This window comes from Phascolarctos cinereus, unplaced genomic scaffold, assembly GCF_003287225.1.
Source record: "Phascolarctos cinereus isolate Bilbo 61053 unplaced genomic scaffold, phaCin_HiC Scaffold_1;HRSCAF=81, whole genome shotgun sequence".
NCBI classification, from domain to species: domain Eukaryota; kingdom Metazoa; phylum Chordata; class Mammalia; order Diprotodontia; family Phascolarctidae; genus Phascolarctos; species Phascolarctos cinereus.
In genome coordinates, this window is record NW_027555514.1 from 38890375 (window position 1) to 38910296 (window position 19922).

Below are 19922 nucleotides of genomic sequence, written 5' to 3' on the forward strand. Positions count from 1 at the left end.
AACAAATGCTCAAATAAAACCACGAGCCAATTTGCCTTTATCTATATAACCCAATCCTCACTTCATCAGAACAATTCAGCAAAAAATCTCAATTGGCCAATTTCTTGAAAAAAACCTGACCCAACTTCTACTTTTTTCTCTCTTGTGTTAAGGCACGTTCTCGGCTTGGTATTCTGAGCACGTATGTAGCTCGTCTGGTGGAATCAAATCAAAAGCCAACGCGCAATGGAAGAGTGTGTGGGGCTGAGTCCACGTGGTCAAAGGGCTAGCAAGGACTAACGCAGGGGAAAACATTAAACTAAAAATGCCAAAGCCATGCTGGGTAAAGGACTTTGGAACTTTTCTTAAGAACAAAGAATTCATTAAAAAAGCTAGAGATGGTCAATCTAAAGCCTTGCCCTTTAAAAAGAGGAGTGAGAAAGAGTGAGGCCAAATATTTCTTTACACTTGACACAGCATGAGCAGGAAAGTTCTACCGAACGCCAAGAGCACTGAGTTCTGTCCAAAAGAGCATTTCAGATGATGAGCCCTTGCTAAACAGCTGCAGCACCGACAGTCTCCAACTTTTAAAAAGGCTGCACTGGTCATTTGGAATGAATTATTAAAGGTTCCAAGGCCAGCCCCTAACAGCTCACTTAACCTAAGATGCTGCTGGAGCAGAGAACTTCTGGTGGAGGGAAGGGCTGTGGATATACTGTGCAAGGGGGGAAAGAGAGAGGTCATGGATGGTTCCCAGACCTAGTACCTGTCCAAGTGCCCAGCACAGATGCATAATCCAAAGGAGGAAGGAAAAGAGACCAGGACAAGGGCAGAAAGAAAAGGAGCTTGGTCTGGGTTGCGGTCAGGGGCCAACAACACACCTTTGCCCCTCCCCTTCCACCTGCCGGTTTAACTGTCTCTTCCTCGGTTCTCTTCTTGCCTCTTCAATTATGACCCTATCTACTTCTGAAGCCAATGGAAATGACTGGTTAGGCTAGACCAGCCTGCCTGCCTCTTGCCCTTTTCTCTGCAGCCTGACGTGACAAAATGAACAGGCAGCTGATTAAAAAAAAAAACACATATTATTTTATGTCCTTCTAAATGGGAATTTCAGCAATGACACCTGAGTGATGCTTATTAAGGTTGGAGCAATTTTCTGGTGAGTGCCCTATTTTATGAAGTCTATCTACCCTGTGATCAGTGTACCCAGGATTCATGTGTACCAAAGAAGATGGAATAAATGTAGAAATACACAATGGAAAAGCAAAAAAAAAAAAGAGAAAGATATTGAGTTTGTCCCTACCTCAATCTGCTCCCACTCTAATCTAATCAACAGACCTAATGAGACATTTCCCTCCGCTCTAGGGTAAAAGGGGGGACTGGCAGTGGTTCGGTTAAGCCTATAGGCTTGACGGTTTTTCTTTTTTACAAGGGAAGGCTCAATGAAGATGTGGGTAAATAGCAATTAATGACTACAGTGTAAAAATAAGCCATCAAGGAAACTTTTAAACAAGGCAGACAATATGGTTAAACCTGTGCTAATCAATGGTAATTTTCAAAATGTGATAACACCTGTGAGAGCAATTTCTTCAGAAGCTGTGCTATAGCCGGATCCTCGGGTGGGGGGCAGTCGGGGAGAGAGCCATTCCGTTTCTTCTGCCGCATCTGCAGATGTCTGAAAAGGCTAGCAATATCTTTGGACCTCAAGGCATAATCAAAGATGGAGCGGCTCACAGGCTCTTGGAGAACACTGAGGAGAACAATTTCCTTATCAATCTGCATTGGAAAAAAGAAAAAATCATCAACCTAGACCATGACAGAGTAAAAAGCAAGCCAAGACTTACTTCAAGAAAACAAATTCTCCAAGGAAAAGCAGTTATTTTCTTCCTAAAGAAAGTCTAAGACATCCCCATTGTTCACTGTTTAAAGTTCAGAAGAGAAATGAATGCCAGTTCTCAATAGCTGAGTAAGAGTTCCTGCTAAAGCTTCTTCATTAGCAGCCAATTACTCTTCCCAAGAAAACGACATTCATAATGAACCTACATAAAGGTTGAAAGCTAAAAGGCAGCTAATAAATGTCTTTATCTAGACACTTTCATAAGCCATTGGTCTGTCTTTATGCAGACTATATCTAAATAGCACATGACCTCCAGGACTTAAAAACACCCGGATTCCCAAACACTGTAGTATAAGCATTCATAGTGCCACCCACACCTGCAGCAATGACGGTCAACAACTGAAGGCAGGTTTTCCTGGCTGACTGCATCTGCCAGAATGTAAGCTATGCCCTAGGCTACCCTCAAAGTCAGTGCTTTCCAAAATGGAGGGAAATCCTTGGGTTCCGCCAAATTATTTAATCTATTAAATTAAACTACGCATATGTGCAACTGAACCTTCCTCACTGCAGTCACACTGACTTCTCAAACTCCTCTTACACACTTAAATGTTGCTAAAAGCAAATCATAAACAGATGAAAACAAAAGCCAAAAAATGAGCTTTGCTTGGAAGAAAAAGCGAGTTGTAGGTGTTGACTTCTAACAACTCACATATACGTCCCACTTATCCCACACTAAACTTTCACTGAAAATCATTACAAATGCATTGGCAGCTGCTCCCTAATTTCCTAAGACTCTCCCCATGACTATGATGACATTGGGCAATTTGATGCACTGCAAGCATTCAGTGAACAAGAGGAAAAGGCCCAAGCAAAGCAGAGCAGTTGTGAGAGCAATAATTTCATGGCTAAGTTCAGGTTCAGATAACATTAGGTCTGATTTCTAAGACAGCTCGAATCCACTTTGAGAAAGGCCTCTTACAGGCAGGAGGTCCACAAGCACATAACTTGAGTTCTTAGTCTCAGTGTAGTTTTAAGCTGTCAAAGCTTAAGACTTTGGGGATACCCTGTGTTTTCAGATTTTTCTCAATGTATTGACTGATATTGCTAGGGTTTTTCTCTTCTTTTTCTTCTTTGTTTCTTTAAAAAAACACTTTGTTATATGGGATGGCTCTCAGAGGAGAAAAAAATATAGGGAGAAATTTAGGTAACGTAAAAACAAAAGATATCCATAAAAGTTTTTCTTTTTTTTTTTTAAAAAGGACTTCTTTGCTCCTGTTTACTGTGTCCATACTCTTCCACATAAAAACACCATGGTAGAAAGTGCTCAGGGGGTAGAGAATCAACGATTCTAAAGAACATGACATTTCCTAGGAATGGACAAATCTACCGGGACAAACTGATGGTTGAAGGAACAGCCAAAGACTCTCAGACTCCAAAAGATACCCGTTCCAGAGGTGGTTTTATTCCAACAAAAAGAAAGCTGGGTTGGCAGAGAAAAAGCAAGGGAGGAAATCCACAGGGGCATGTGAATTTCCAAATGGAGGACATGGTTTTAAATGGCAAGAACAGGACATTTCAAGATCACCTTAGCAGTACCCCATGACTGCCTGAAGCAGCCTGCAACATTCCATTCCGCTTAGAAATAGGTTTGGAGAAGCGGCTGTTTATCTGGATGATGGGTCTAAACTCTCACAGGCTGCGTAAATGGTTTCTGCATATATGCAACAAAGACCTAAACCTCACTAAGTGCTAAACTTCTAGGTGCCTCATTTGATCAAGAAACAATGTAATAGCTAATATTCCAACACACTAAACTTTTTGGTGATTTTACTTTAAACACAATTTTATTTTCTGAATTCTCTCTCTCCTCCCCCACAACTCTCCCGCCAACTGAAAAGGCAAGGAGTACAAAACCCATTACAAATATGTATAGTCATGCAAAATAGATCTCCAGTTTCACCACATCCAAAAAGCATAAAGAAAAGGAAAAAAGGGAAGAAGATCTGTTCTAATGTGCAGTCTGAGTCTACCGCCTCTCTCGTTTGTCCTTCATTCCTGAAGAGGAACGTCAGGAAGGTGGCGTCTTGACTATCCAGTCGCCTCTATATGGAGGTCAACAGTACATCTCACCGTGAGTCCTCTGGACCTGTGGCTGGTCGTTCTGATGGTCAGAGTTGCGAAGCCTTTCAGAGTGCATTATCTTCACAATATGGCTGTTACTGTATAAATTGTTCTCCTGGTTCAGCAGCTTACTTCACTTTGCATCAGATCATGCAGGTCTTCCTCAACTTTTCTGAAACCATCCCCTAGATTATTTCTTGCAGCACAATAGTATCCCATTACATTTTTATTCTGTAACTTACTCAGCCTGCTCTACACTGTGAGTCAATTCTTTGCTAACACAAAACAAGAGCAGCTATAAATGATTTTGTACATCTGGACCTCCTTTCCTTCTTTCTTGCTCTCTATGGGGTAAAGACCTAGCAATGGAAGTGCTGGGCCATGCACAGTTTATTAGCTTCAGGGGCAGAGTTCCAGGCTGTTTTCCACAACAGCCAGACTAGTTCACAGCTCCAACAAGAGTGCATTTGTGCACCTATTTTCCCACAGCCCCTCCAGCATTTGTTGCTTTCCTTTTTTGTCAGTCAATCTGATGGGTGTGAAGTGGCCTCTCAGTTATTTACATTTTTATTTCTCTATTAGTGATTACAGCATTTTTTAATATGACCATTGATGGCTTGGATTTCTTCTGAAAAATGTCCATTCATATCCTGTGACAATTTATCAATTGGGGTATGGCTCTTCTTGTAAATCTGATTCAGTTCTCTATATGTCTTAGAAATGAGACTTTTATCAACAGAGAAACCTGAAGCAAAGATTTTTTTCCCAGTTTCTTGCTTTCCTTCTAATTTTAGCTACACTGGTTTTGTTTGTAATGTTGTGTGATCAAAATTACTTCCTAAAACTCTACCTCATTTGTTCATAAACTCTTCCCCGATCTAAGAGTCAATTTCTTCCATGTTCCACTAATTTGCTTATGATATCATTCTTTATGTCTAAATCATGTACCCAATTTGGGTTTATCTTGGTATGTAGTGTGAGAGGTTGATCTATATTTAGTGTCTGCCACTCTACATTAGAATTTTCCTAACAGTACCTAGTTCAATAGCTGCCATCTTTGGATTTCTCAAAACTCTCGGTTACTGTGCCCCTTGCTTTCATATATTGTGTACCTGATCTGTTCCACTGATTAACCTCTCTATTTCTTACCCAGTATGATGATTACAGTTTGAAGTACAGTTTGAGATCTGGTGTTATTAGGCCACTTTCTCATTTTTTTCCCATTCCTTTGATATTCCTGACTTTTTGGTCAGACGAATATTGTTAATATTTTTTCTTGCTCTATCAAGTAATTCTTTAGTAGTTTGACTGGTATGGCATTGAATAAACTAATTTAGTAGTGATGTCATTTTTATTACAATCGCTTGGCCTACCCAAGACCAATTATTACTTCTCCAATTACTCAAATCTGTCATTATTTAAGAGTGCTTTGTAATTTTGTTCATATAGTTTCTATTTGTGACTTGGCAAGTAGACTCCCAAATATTTTATACTGTTCACAGTTATTTTAAATGGAACTTCTTTATCTCCTCTTAAAGCATTTTGCTGATAATATACACCAGTGCTGATGATTTATTTTATATCCTGCAACTTTGCTGATGTTATTAGTTGTTTCAATTAGTTTTTAGTTGATTCTCTAGAATTCTGTAAGTAAACTAGCATATCATCTACAGAAATTAATAGTTTTATTACCACATTTTCTTATGCTCATTCTATCAATGTCTTTTTCTTTTCTTCTTGCTATACCTAGAATTTCTAGGTAAACAGTAAAGACGATAATGAAAATCTTTGCTCTACTCCTGATCTTACTAGAAAGGCTTCTAGCTTATTCCCATTACAAGTAACACTTCATTTTGGAATTAGGAAAGATACTACTTATCATTTTAAAGAAGTTCTATTTATTTCTGTACTTTCTAGTAGCATTCTACAGTTCCTCCCTTCCCCCTCCCTCCCCCCCCATGGGTGTTGTATTTTGTCAAAAGCTTTTTGGGCACGTAATGAACTAACCACCTAATTTTTGTTGTTTTTGTTACTGATATGGTCAATTAGGTTTATGGTTTTCTTAATATTGAACTAGCCCTGTATTCCTAGTATAAATCCAACTTGGTCATAGTGTATAATTTCTGTGATATATTGCTGTAGTATCCCTATTAACATTTTATTTAAAATTTTTGTATCAATATTCATTACAGAAATTGGCCTACAGTTTCCTTTTTCTGTTTTTACTCTCTGTTGGCTTATGTGTCAATACTGTATTTGTGTCATGGAAGTAGTTTGGTAAGATACCTTCTTTATTTATTTTCTCAAACAGTTTCTATAGTATCAGAATTGTTTTTTAATGTTTGGTAGAATTCACTTGTAAATCTAACTGATGCTGGGCTTTTACCTTTGGAAGTTAATTCATGGCTTATTCAATTTCTTTTTTCTAAGATAGGCCTATTTAAGTATTTTATTTCCTGTTCTGTTGATCTAGGCAATTTATATTTTTATAAATATTCACCCATTTGATTCAGACTGTCAGTTTTATTGGCATAGAGTAGGGTGATAGCTCCTAAAATTGCTTTTACTTTTTTCTTCATTAGTTGTGAACTACTTTTTCATTTTTGATACTGGTAATTTAGTTTACTTTTTTTAAATCAAATTAGCCAATATCTCCCCCCCCAAAAAAAACCTCCTAGTCTTATTTATTAATTCAATTATTTAATTATATTATTAATCTCTCTCCTTTGATTCTTAGCATTTCTATTTTGTTATTTAATTTGAAGTTTTTCATTTGTTGGTTTTCTAGTTTTTTAGCTGTATGTCCAATCCACTGATCTGTTCTCTCTTTTACTGATGGAAAAGTTCAGAGATCTATGTTTTCCTCAAGTACTGCTTTGGCTGAATTGCACAAATTTTGGTTTGCTCTCATTGTTGCATTAGCTTTAATGAAATTATTGACAGTCTCTATGATTTGCTCTTTTATTCACCCATTTCTTAGGATTAACTTATTTAGTTTCCAATTAATTTTTAATCTATACTTCAAAGGCCCTTTATTGAATGTACTTTTTTTCATTTCATTATGCTCAGAAAATGCTGGATTTAATATTTCTAGTTTTCTGCATTTATTTGTGAAGTTTTATACCCTGTTTCAGGATCAATTTTTGTGAAAGGGCTATGCACAGCTGAGAAAGAGATATATTCCTTTCTCATTCATTATTCTCCCAGTGTACCACATCTAACTTTTCTAAAATTACATGCATCTCTTTAACTTCTTTCCTGTTTATTTTATGGTTAGATTTACCTAGGTCTGAGGGGGTAAAGTGAGGTCCCCCACTACTATAGTTTTACTGTTTCCTCTTGTAACTCCTCTTTTCCTTTAAGAATTTAGATGCTATGCCATTTGGTGCATATATGTTCAGCACTGATATTAATTCACTGCCTATGATACCTTTTAGCAAAATGTAGTTTCCCTGTTTATCTCTTTTCATTACATTTACTTTTCCTTTTTCTTTTTCTAAAATCATTACTGCTACCCCTGCCTTTTTCACTTTAGCGGAAACATCCCCTTATTTTAATTCTGTGTAAGTCTTTCTGTTTCAAATGTGTTTCTTGTAAATAGCATACTGTTTAATTCTAGTTTCTTATCTATTCTGCTATCTTCTTCCATTTGGTAGATGAATTCACTGCAGCCACATTCACAGTTGTAACTGCTATGAATTTCTCTCCATTTTATTGTACTTTCCTTTTTTTTTTCCTCTGTCCCCTCTTTCAGAATCTGTTTTGCTTCTAATACTTCTTTTAACCTACCTTTCCTTTTATTCCACACCCCTCCTCTTTTCCCTTAAACTTTTCTGTCCTACTTCCCTGTTGGGTAACAATTTCTGTACTCAACTGTGTGTGTATACACACACACACACACACACACACACACACAACACACACTTTCTTCCCTCCTTTAACCAGCCAGTTCAGATGAGAGTGAGGGTCAAGTGATACCCTGCCATCCCTGCCCCCTCTATTGTATAAACTGTTCCTTGAACACCCTATTACTCATCTCTTTTCCCAGCTTTCCCAGTGCATTCTTCTTCACTACCCTTCTGTTCTTCTTCTGAGACCATCCAAACATAATAGAATCACACTCAGGCCCTCTAATTAGACTCTCTCTATTACCCTTGTTGAGATAAAGGGGTTACATGTATCATCTCCCCATATTGAATGTCAATACTTTTAACTTTGTTCAGTCAGTCCCTCATGCTACCTCACTCATATTTACCTTTTTTATGCTTCTCTTGAGTCCTTTGTATGTCAGATTTTCTCTTATCACTGGTTTTTTCATCAGCAAGTCTTAAAAGTCCTTTTTCATTAAAGTCCCACTTCCTTCTCTGTAGGAATATACTAATTCTGCTGGGTGGGTTATTCTTGGTTGTCATCCTAGATCTTTTGCCTTTTGGAATATCACATTCCAAGCTCTCCATTATTTTAAAGTGGTGGCTGCTAAATGTGTTATAATGACTATGATTCCACGGTTTTTGAATGCATTCTTTCTGGCTGCTTACAGTACGTTTTATTTGACTTGGGAGTTTTGGATTTTGGCCATATTATTTCTGGGAGTCTTCATTTTGGGATTTCTTTAAGAAGGTGACCAATGAATTCTTTCAATTTCTACTTTGCCTTCTGGATCTAAGAGATCTGGGCAGTTTTATGACTTCTTGAAATATGAAGTCTAAGCTCTTTTATTCATGGTTTTCAGTAGTCCAATGATTCTTAAATTATCTCTCCCCTGTTTTCCAAGTCAAACTTTTCCTATAAGATAGTCCACATTTTCTTCTATTTTTTTTCAGTGTTTTGACTTTATTTTAGTATTTCCTATTGTCTCATGAAGTCATTAGTTTCACTTCGCCAATTCTAATTTTCAAGGACTTATTTTCTTCACAAAGATTTTATACCTCTTACCAAACTGTATAACTCTCTTTTCATATCTTTCTTCTATAGCTCTAGTTTATTTTTAAATTTTTTAAAAAACCCTTTCTTTAACCCTTGTAGGAATTCTTTTGGACTTATGTCCAATCCACACTTTTCTTTGAGGCTTTGCTTGAGGTGCTTTCAAGTGATTCTCTTCTGTGACTGTGTCCTGAGCTTCCCTATCACCACAACAACTCTTTACCATCAGGTCTTTGGACTTTATGTTAGTCCCAAGTTCTGCATGACCTAGCGGGGTGAGGAGACAGGTGATGTCCGGCCAAAGCTTTTGTCCTTTTTTGTCTTTTAGCTGCTTTCACGGGTCAGCCTGAAGGCCTAAAAGTTTCCAGTGCTCCCAAATCAGGATGATCTGGAGGGAGGTCTGTTTACTGCCTTGCACATCTGAACTCTGCAAGTTTCTGACCAAGGTCTGTTGGCTTGTGCATGGTTGAGTTTTAGTTGACGGCTGCTGGACTTAGTCACCGTTAGCCCACTGGGAAGCTCTGCAGGGTCAATGACTGAACTGTGGGTTCCCCTTTAGGCTAGGACTCCTGCTCTGGTTATTCTACTGCAGGCTTTGACACTAGGTTAAAGGGTAAAACCAAGTCCCTGCTGCTCTGCACCTGGACTAAGAGATGCACAGCTACATTTCTGGGAATTTGTTCCTTCATCAGAGCACAGTTAGGGTAAGCCTACAGTCCCTGACAAATGCTCTTCCTCACCCTGAATCTGTGACCTGGAATGGGGCAATGGGTCAGAGCTGCCAGACCTGGTCCTGCACTCTGCCTCAATTCAAGGATCCTCTGGATTCTCCTTCTGCACCTAGGCTTTCTGCCCTAGTGTTCTGTCTCAGTCCTCTTCCTGTCCCTGGGCATAACAGTGCTCCCCACCACAGTCACTGCCCCGACTTCAGTGCCCCCCAAGGCCCTCAGGATCTCTCTGGCTATCTTGCTATGTTAGAAAAAAGACTCACTGTGACTTTTTTCTTGGATTTCCCAATCAGAATTCAATCAGGCACATTTTCTAGATCCTTGTGAAGGAGGTATACTGGGTGAGTTTGGCAAAAATGCTTCTTCTCACTACACCATCTTAACTCTACCTCTATAAACTAAACTTTTGAAAAAAAAACTTTTCCCAACTAATCATAAATGCTGATTTCAATCAAAATCAATTACATTTCTTGCAATGAACACTCAGAAAACTAGCATGTGGTTCATCAATATATGCTTTCTTGCTAGGTCGTATATCATCTAACAACAGATGTTTTACTATATTACATAATGAAAATGAAGACTGAAAAACACTGCTCCATTCAATGTAATACATATAAAGTCATATAAGATGCAGTTTAATTTTGATTACCACCAAAGTTATCAGGTCTATAAAAGCAATATTGTCTTGAAAGGAACTGTAAGAATACTAATGCCTACAGAAACAAACAATCTCTAAACAGGAGGAAAGAGTTCCAAAGCATAGAAAGGATACCTGTATTATTGGCTGAGTGATAAACGGATGGAGGTAAGGCATTAGCTTGCAGTAGACATCGGCAATGTTCAAGTGATGAGCTACTACCGTTATAAATCCCACTGCCCCATAGCGTATCCAAAGATTGGGATGGCACAGAAAGGGTGCTGAAAGAAAAGAAGAATAAAAGCGGTTTCAAGAATAGTTTCAACACACATCCACCCAAAATAAAAATGTATCAGTATCTTTCACAACAAACAATGGCACATAATGGACTGATTCACTAAGGCCCTTCTACATACTAAATGACCCTCAGGCATGCAGTCCATCAAGATGAAGCTAGCTGTCATATTCCGTTCTGTAGGAACGTGTTCAAACAATATAAGAGAGGAAACATAACCCCCAACACTACAGACAAGTTAAGTAAGACTTCACAGCTGACGGGCCGAATCTTTAACAATCCAAAGAAGTTTTAGCTGGTGAACTATTTATAACAGTGAAATTAAAAACTGTTTTACATATATGTTGATAGACACACCAAATGTCCCAATGGTAAGTCTTCACTAGCTCAGGGTCACTTATATCATTCAACAAGGAGAAGAATAAGCATTCTCTAAGTCACTTAAAATCAGAGGAACAATTTCACCATCTGTTTACTTGACTCATTTTTTTTTAGTGGGCTTTGGTACATCAAGTTTATAGTACAATAAATCTCAGATTAATAGATACTGTCAAACAAATCAGAATGAGAAAGTGGATATATATATATACTGTGCCTGTCCTTCAGGAATTTAAAATCTATTCTTACAATAAATTCATCCAAAAATTCTTAAGTCCCTACTATGTGCAAGGCACCATGCCAGGTAATTATGACATGGCTGAAGTATACTTTATTCTACTTTATCTCTTTCTCCCAGTGAGTTCACAATCTAATGGGGGAATAAATACAAATTAACATATAAAAGATGAAATATCAGAATCAACCAAGAAAAATGCACAGAATTAATTAAGAGAAAACATAATTTCCCCCCAACTTAACTTAAAGATATAGTTATACAAAAACTAAAACAGAATAAACCTTACTAATTTGGACTAAGTGGGGAGGGGAAGTCATAGGATTCTAATTTAGAGCTGGAAGGGACCTTAGAAGTCATCTCCTTCAATTCCTTCATTTTACAGATGAAGAAAGTGAGGCCTAGAAAGATTAAGTGATATGTCCATTATCATTATGGTAGTAATAAATGGTAGAGAAGTGATTTAAACCTAACTTCCCAACTTCCAAATCCAATGCTCTTTCTATCAGACTGTTAGTTTCACAAGTGAAGGCTCACCTTCTGTCAATACTAAAGAGATGCTATATTTAATGTTGCTGACAAAGAGAGTACCTTTGGGGTACTACTTCAAACTTTTTTTCTAAAAATGCAATTTTGTTCTCTTAGGTATGTATAGAAAACCCTTATCACTTGTAAATCTGGGCTAAGGATTCCTCTGAATAGACAAATCCATAAATACCTTATTGTAATAACAGAGACTCAGAGTACCTTTAGCAACAGCAACAAACAGGAGACAGGGTGGGGTTGAGGTGGTATGGAGGCTGCTAAATCTATAATGAATTGGCAAACACCATAAACGCTCACAGAATCACAAAATCTGAAAACATGAAATCCAAATCCTAAAACTCAGGCAGCTTCTTATAATAGCTCCAGCGAGGCCAAATCTTGGCTGTACGTGTGTAAATTAGGTAATCCTAAAATTCTATAAAAGTCTGTTCTCCTGAATAGCTTAAATATGACATATCTGAGACTGTCTGTTTGCTTATGAACTTCTGAAACAACTGACACCCACAGCTCCTTCTCTCTTCTCTTCGATGACTGCCATGGGTGAACCCTTATCCTCAAAGTCTCATGGTCTGGGGGCCAGGAGTGGGGAACCTATACCATCCAGGCCATACGTGGTCTTCTAGGTCCTCAAGTGTGCCCCTCTGACTGAATCCTTCTGGGAAGTTTGGATTCAGTCAAAGAACCACACTTGTGGACCTAGAAGACCACGTGTGGCTTGGAGGGTACAGATTCCCCACCCCTGGTTCGGGCTATTAATTTTCCTTAAGGAAATAGAAACAAGCAATTCAATGTTTTACTGACTAGACAATTTTTCCAATTTGCTTTTTTTTCCACTCCATATAAAACCAGTTGGCACTTCTCTATCGTTTGCCATCTGAAAACACTGATCATGGGACTAAAAATGTTCCATATGCTTTTATGTTAAACATATTTATAAAATTCATCGATTCAGTGTTAATTCTATCAATTTTAAATTAATTTTAAAAGCTGGAGATAAATGGATCAGTGGGTTTATGGGCCATAAAATTAACTCATTTAATTGTTTGAAGAAATAAGTCCTAGAACTTCAATTTTACGAACTTCCAAGTACAATAAATTTATAAGGTAGCCCAAAAGCCTGCTGTTATGGTGTATAAACAATACTAAGCGAGCCAAGATCTGCTTACAATTCAGAACATAGGAGGTTTCATATGTGAAACTAACCCAAATGACTTTAAGAGTTGAGGATAAAAAAAATCATTCCTCTGCTAAGGTGACATAAACAGAACTATCCCAAATGACAATTTAAAACTGCAGCTGATGCTAATCCTTCCAAACACCAAGGAATTTCTACAGATCTCTAGCAGGTGTCCTTCAAGTCACACACAAAGGGACAGTGAGCAGTCAGTACTTACCAATGTCACAAGCAAACTCATAGATATGAGGTTTTTGCAACAGTCCTAACTGGCACATACAGGTAAGGGCATTGAGAGCCTTAAAAATGACAAATTCTTCAGCATCACTGAGGCCTTGCTGTAGCAGAGGCTTTAGGATAGAAGAGCTCTGCCATCCAACATAGGCAGCAACACCTGAAAAACATAACCAATGTTTAATGAGAATGTAGATCTCAGGAGAAGAATCATTTTACACACCATTCAAAAAAAAAAACAATGAAATTAAGAATGCCAATCATATTGCCCAATGAAACCAGACAAAAGAAGCTACTTTAATAAATGATTTTATGTCTTTCTCCTACAACAAGGAAATCAACACAAAATTTGATTACCATAAGTTGGAGGCAAAAGAATTCAAACATCAAATGTGCATTAACATATTGCCCAAATTTCAAATTGTTCTTGAACACTTACTGTAAAAACATGAATTCTGTCAATGGGAAATGAGAATTTAGTGTGGCTGATTAAGTCAATAGCTGGAGAAACTCTAGGGCCATTCCTAAGGAAAACAAAGCCTAAGAATTTAGATTAGGACGAGTTAGAGGGAAATTGCAACAAGTATAGCATGGTAAGAAATGAGAAGTATTCTGTGGGTAGGAAATGAGTCTTGGATGCGAGAAGAAGCCTCAATGAAACACAGATGCAAGGGATCACTGAGGTGATCTGGAGGGAAGAGTACCAGCTACCTCACTAATGGGCAGTCAGAACAGAACAGGAGTCTATAATGCCAACTTTCCAACCAGAAAGGGTTTATTTCTTAATTCAGGCCCATGATGAATCTCAATCAACCAGCATTTATTAAGGGCCTGCTACTGCATGGTATTTGCTAAGTGCTGAGGATACAAGTACAGAGAGAACACAATAATGCCCACTCTTACAGAACTCACACTTTAACAGCAGGGACGATCCGTGTATATAAGCACATACGGAAGATAAACAGAATCAGAATGAAGCTACAGACTGGACCTGGGACATCATGGTTTGGTGAACTCCCTGCTGAGGGCATCCCTCAGACTGTCTTCAGTCTGAAAGAGCTGCCCAGGGAGGTTCCCCAGGGTCACTCCACCAATATGTCCTCTCTGGCTCTGAGGCTTGCTCTCTGTCTACCACATCATGCTTTCACCATAAAAAGAACACATTCAGATGAAAAAAAGGAGTTCAACATGAGGTCTGGGAGGGAAGGCTGGGGCTGAGGAGGTCAAGAAAGGTGGTACTTAGGCTACATACGGAAGGAAAAGAGAGATGCCACAGAGGCGAGGAGGGCCTGCCCTCCAGGCATGGAGAATGACCAATGCAAAGTGACAGGGACAGGAGATGAAGAGCCAAGTGTGAGAAAGAGAAGAGAGGAACGTGGGAAAGAAGGATTCGCGTGATACCAGACAGGACGTAGCCAGGGCAGAAAGGGAGGAGGTTCTACATCACCTTAGCAGCCATGCCTAAGGGACAAAGGTCAGAATAATGTAATCTCATGACATCATCATGGCTTAAATGTCGCCTGTGCCACGGACCATCATTCTATCAAGGTAGGGCCTCAGTTTCCTTACCTATAAAGTGAGGACATGACCAGAATTTCTACCTCACTCATACAGTTGCTAAAGATAAATAAACATCTATAATTCACTTTGAGAAATTTAAAAGTGTGATGTAAATGTCAGTAATTATTTTTTCTTTCCTCTCTACTTCACTGTAAGTCTCACAGAAATTTTAACATCATTTATTTTCCTGGACCATCAGGAGCTAAAACGTGAAGCTTCACAGTTTTCCATGACCTGACAACATCATTTGTAATCCAGCCCAGCTTCTGATTGGCATAAAAAATATGTTTAAACGTTTCAGTTTTAAAAGCACACACCATTAATATGATGCGGCAAATGTAATAGAAGATAATAATGCTGCTAGCTAACATGTACGTAGCACAGCGCTCACTCAGTGCCAGGCATTGTGCTAAGTGCTTTATAATCATTCCTAACAACAGCCCAGGGAGAAGGGGGCTACTATTATACCCATTTTACAAATGGGGAAACAAAGGCAAATAGGGGCAAAGTGCCCTGCCCAGGATCACACAATTAGCAAGTGTCAGGCCACACGTGAACTCAGATCTTCCTGACTCCAGGCCTGTCACTCTGTGCACGATGGTGCCCCGAGGTATCTACCCTACCCACTGGGCCCCCCATCCCCCCAGCATCCAATACTTGTGTATCTGTTCCATCTAAAATCCAAGACACTGGCACTTCTTTTTACAGCTGAAATGTAGATGCTATGCACTACGCTAAAACGGAGAGTAAATCAAAGTCCATAGCAGTGCACTGAAGTTGAAAATCATAAAGTAATGCCAATGAATCTTACAATGGGAATAAGGAAACATCTACCTTCTCCAGAGAAGAGCTTCACAGCCCCTCAGACATTAAACAGCAAAAATCTTTGTTCAGACAAAACCCTCCAGTTTCCCATTTGTGTGCACACACCCAGCAGCGTGGATGGAGCAGCAGATCAAGCAGCTCTGACACCTGATGACAACTTCGCAGACCCCCGTATACTCACCAGGACCATCACCTGCAGAGCGAGGCCAATTGCCTTACAAAGGAAAAGTTCAAAAAAACTTTCCATTTTCTTTCCAAGTACAGTACGGTGATGCCAACATGAACTTATCTATGAATCTCAAATTTCAAAGCATATGGCCAATCAGATCCAAACAGAAAATGAAAAGTGAGCTGAAAGAAATGTCAGCTCCTTTATTTTTACTCTGAGAACAATGATTCGTCCTGTAGAACTGGGCAAATTCTTCAGCTCCACTTCTATACAAAAGACAAATAACAATGGCTTAGCAGAATTCCATTTCATAAGTGCTTAGTAAGGCCCTAATATGTGGGATACTGCACTGGGTGGTGAGGACACCAACACAAAAGTGAGAATCCACGTTCTACCAGGGAACACAGTGTGCAGGTCATCAAACAAAAGGCCATCTGAGAAAGATGAAAGCACTACAACTGGGGGTACAAACATTCAAAGAGAAGAGATCACACACCTCTCACAGCTATGGGCAGGACCATTCTTAACCAAACAAGGGACAGAGGGAATTTTAAAAGATAAAACTGATCATTTTGATTACATAAAATTGAAAAGCTTCTGCACAAAGAAACCAATGCATCCAGGATAAGGGAAGCAGTTAAAATGGGGGGGGGGGGGAATCTTTGCATCAAATTTCTCAGACAAGAGTTTAATTTCCAAGTTATCTAGGCAGCTAATAAATATATAAACCCACAAGCCATTTCCCAATAGATAAGAGAAAAAAGATATCGACAAACCGTTCTCAAAAGAATTCAAACTATTAATCACATGAAAAAATATTCCATATCACTAATAAGAAGATAAAAACAAATGAAAACAACCCTGAGACCTCACCTCACACTCAGAAAAATGGCAAAGATGAAGAAACACGGGAATGTCAGCGTTGGGGGAAGAGAATAAGACTGCAAAGATAGGCACCAGAATGCGGTGCTGGTGAAGCTATGAATCAGTACAACCATGCTGGAAAGCAATTTGGAATTATGCAACTAAAGTAATTACACTGTCCACACTCTCCAACCCAGAGATTCCACTACAAGTCTATCACAGTAGTCCCCACATACACCCAAATATTACGAGCAGCACTCTGTGAGGTAGCAAAGAACTGGAAAACAAAACAGGTGTCCTTTGCCTGGAGAAAGCCTGACTGTAAGGGAATATCAAGGTGCTGCAAGAAGTGACGGACATAATCAATACAGAGAAACATGAAAAAACTTATGTGACTGAATCTGAAGGGAAGTAAACAGAGCCAAGAAATCAAAGTACACACCCATGGACTACAACAATGTAAATGGAGAGACCACCACCACAAAACAGTCACAAAAAGGATCTGGAAGAGAGTGCAGCAAATGGGGCACATTCAAGGGAATGAATCACCAAAAATTTATCAATCACTGATTAGGTGCAAGGAACTGTAGAATCAGTATGGACAACCAACTAGATAAGGAGAAGACAAGAGGGAAAATTCAAAGATGATTCCAAGTCTGCAACCTGAATGAGGGAGGTGCCATCGTTTTAAATAACAAAGTATGGAAGAGGGGGTGTCTTTCTTCTTCAACAATAAAAAATAATTCCTAAGTCACCACCAGCTGCTTCTGCTGTGCAGTCTGACTATAGGAGAATGGCCCCAAACTGCTTCCCACTCATTAAGAGGGGGCAAAAGGAAGAATGAAATATTTTCTTCTAGTCCAGTAAGCAACACTAACCAGCTGTGTAACCAAAGGCAAGTCACTGCACCTCTCTGTTCCTCATTCTCCTCATCTATAAAAAGGAGGCCTCAGACTAGATGACAAGTCTATATATTTCTATCTTTAGCTCTAGAAATGCAGGGATACCTCCTGGTGTCAGATGAGAAGTGAAGCTAGAAAACAGTTCAAAGTTAAAAGAAACATTTTCCAACTTTACCCATGAGGGCCTCTGGCTAAATCCCATCCTAGATGGAGGCTTTGTAAACATCTGCCTATTCTTACTGCATTCACTGAAGCCTTACACAATGGCAAATGTCATTTCAGTTCTCTACACAATCCAGACTGTGAATAGGAGATGGACAAAAAAGGGGCCCAGAAGAGAAGCAGAGGGCTACCCCGTGGTCAAGAGCACACAGTGCTGGGCAGGAAGGAAGACAGCACTGAGGACAAAGGCAGAAGGAAACTGAGACTTTAGACTTCCACCTAGCTACGGTCACCAAATGTAAGCAATCCATATATGTATGTGTATACATACACACACGCATATATGCATACATGCATTTTTGACAAAATACAGCATCCATTCTTATTAAAAATACTAGAGAACATAGGAAGAAATGGAGCTTTCCTTAAAATGGTAAGTAGTATCTATCTAAAGCTATCAGAAAGCATTATCTCAAATGAGGATAAACCAGAAACCTCCGCAGTAAGATCGGGGTGAAGCAAAGATGCCCATTATCACCACTATTGTTCAACAGTGTACTAGAAATGCTAGCTATAGAAATAAGAGAAGAAACTGAAGGAATTAGAATAGGCAGTAAGGAAACAAAACAATCACTCTTTGCAGATGATATGATGGTATACTTAAAGAATCCTAGAGAAATAACTAAAAAACTAGTTAAAATAACTAACTTTAGCAAAGTTGCAGGATATAAAATTAAGCTACATAAATCATCAGCATTTCTGTATATTACCAACAATTCCAGCAGCAAGAGATAGAAAGAGAAATTCCTTTTAAAATAACTGTAGACAATATAAAATACTTGAGAGTCTACCTGCCAAGAGAAACCCAGGAACTATATAAACACAATTACAAACACTTTTCACACAAATAAAGTCAGATCTAAACAACTGGAAAAATATCAGTTGCTCATGGGTAGGCTGAGCCAATATAAAAAAATTAAAATTCTACCTAAATTAATTTACTTATTCAGTGCCATACCAATCAAACTACTAGAAAAAATAACACAATTCATCTAGAAGAACAAAAGGTCAAGAATATCAAGGGAATTAATGAAAAAAAAATGTGAAGGAAAGTGGCCTAGCCATACCAGATCTCAAACTGTACTATAAAGCGGTATACTCATCAAAACTATTAGGTACTGGCTAAGAAATACAGTGGTGAATCAATGGAATAAATCAGGTACACAATACACAGTAGTAAATGACCATAACAAACTAGAGTTTGATAAATCCAAACACACAACCTTTTGGGCCAGGAACTCAGCATGTGACAAAAACTGCTGAGAAAACTGGAAAACAATGTGGCAGAAACTAGGTATAGACCAACATTTTACACTGTATACCAAGATAAGGTCAAAATGGGTACATGACTTAAACTTAAAGGCTGATATTATAAAAAATGAGAAGAGCAAGGAATAGTTTACCTGTCAAATCTATGAAAAAGGAAGAATCTATGACCGAACAAGATCGCATTACGAAATGCAAAATGGATATAATTCTGATTATATTAAATTTAAAACCAATACAATCAAGATTAGAAGGAAAGCAGAAAGCTAGGATAAAATTTTTACAGCAAGTGCCTCTGATAAAGGCCTCATTTCTCAAATATACAAAGAATGGAGTCAAATTTATAAGAATACAAGTCATTACTCAATTGAGAAATGGTCAAAGGATTTGAACAGGCAGTTTTCAGAGGAAGAAATCAAAGCTATATACAGTCATACGAAAAAAATGCTCTAAGTCACTGCTGATTAGAGGAATGCAAATTAAAACAACTGTGAGGTACCACCTCATACTTATCAGATTAGCCAATAAGACAGAATAAGAAAATCATAAATGTTGGCGGGGATGTGGGAAAATTGGGACACTGATGCACCGTTGATAGAGTTCTGAACTGATCCAACCTTTCTGGAGAGCAATTTGGAACTATGTCCATAGGGCTATAAAACTGCATACCCATTGATTCAGCTACACCACTACTAGATCTGTATTCCAGAGAGATGCCCAAAAAGGGGAAAGGACCTAATTGTACAAAAATATTTATAGCGGCTCTTTCTGTAGTGGTGAAGAAGTGGAAATTGAGGGGATGGCCATCAACTGGGGAGGCTGAACAAGTACATGATGGTAATGGAACACTATCGTGCTACAAGAAGTGATGAGTAGGAGGACTTCAGAAAAACTTGGAGAAGATTTATACAAATTGATACAAAGTAAAGTGAGCAGAACCAGGAGAACATTGTACACAGTAACATCAATATAGTATGATGACCAACTATGAATGACTTAGCTATTCTCAGTAACACAATGATCC

General features: G+C 38.6%; 1 protein-coding gene across 2 annotated transcripts in view; it reads right to left on the bottom strand.

The window, feature by feature from the left end:
* The window catches only part of PIK3R4 (phosphoinositide-3-kinase regulatory subunit 4), a 66560-nt gene that overhangs the window by 30477 nt on the left and 16161 nt on the right, over window positions 1–19922 (bottom strand). For both annotated transcript variants that reach the window (XM_020987260.2, XM_020987261.2), the window contains exons 7-9: window positions 13077–13250; window positions 10364–10509; window positions 1552–1755 (exon numbers count right to left, since the gene is read on the bottom strand). In XM_020987260.2, coding sequence (XP_020842919.1) covers window positions 1552–1755; window positions 10364–10509; window positions 13077–13250 — 524 coding nt within the window. The remainder of the gene's footprint in view (window positions 1–1551; window positions 1756–10363; window positions 10510–13076; window positions 13251–19922) is intronic.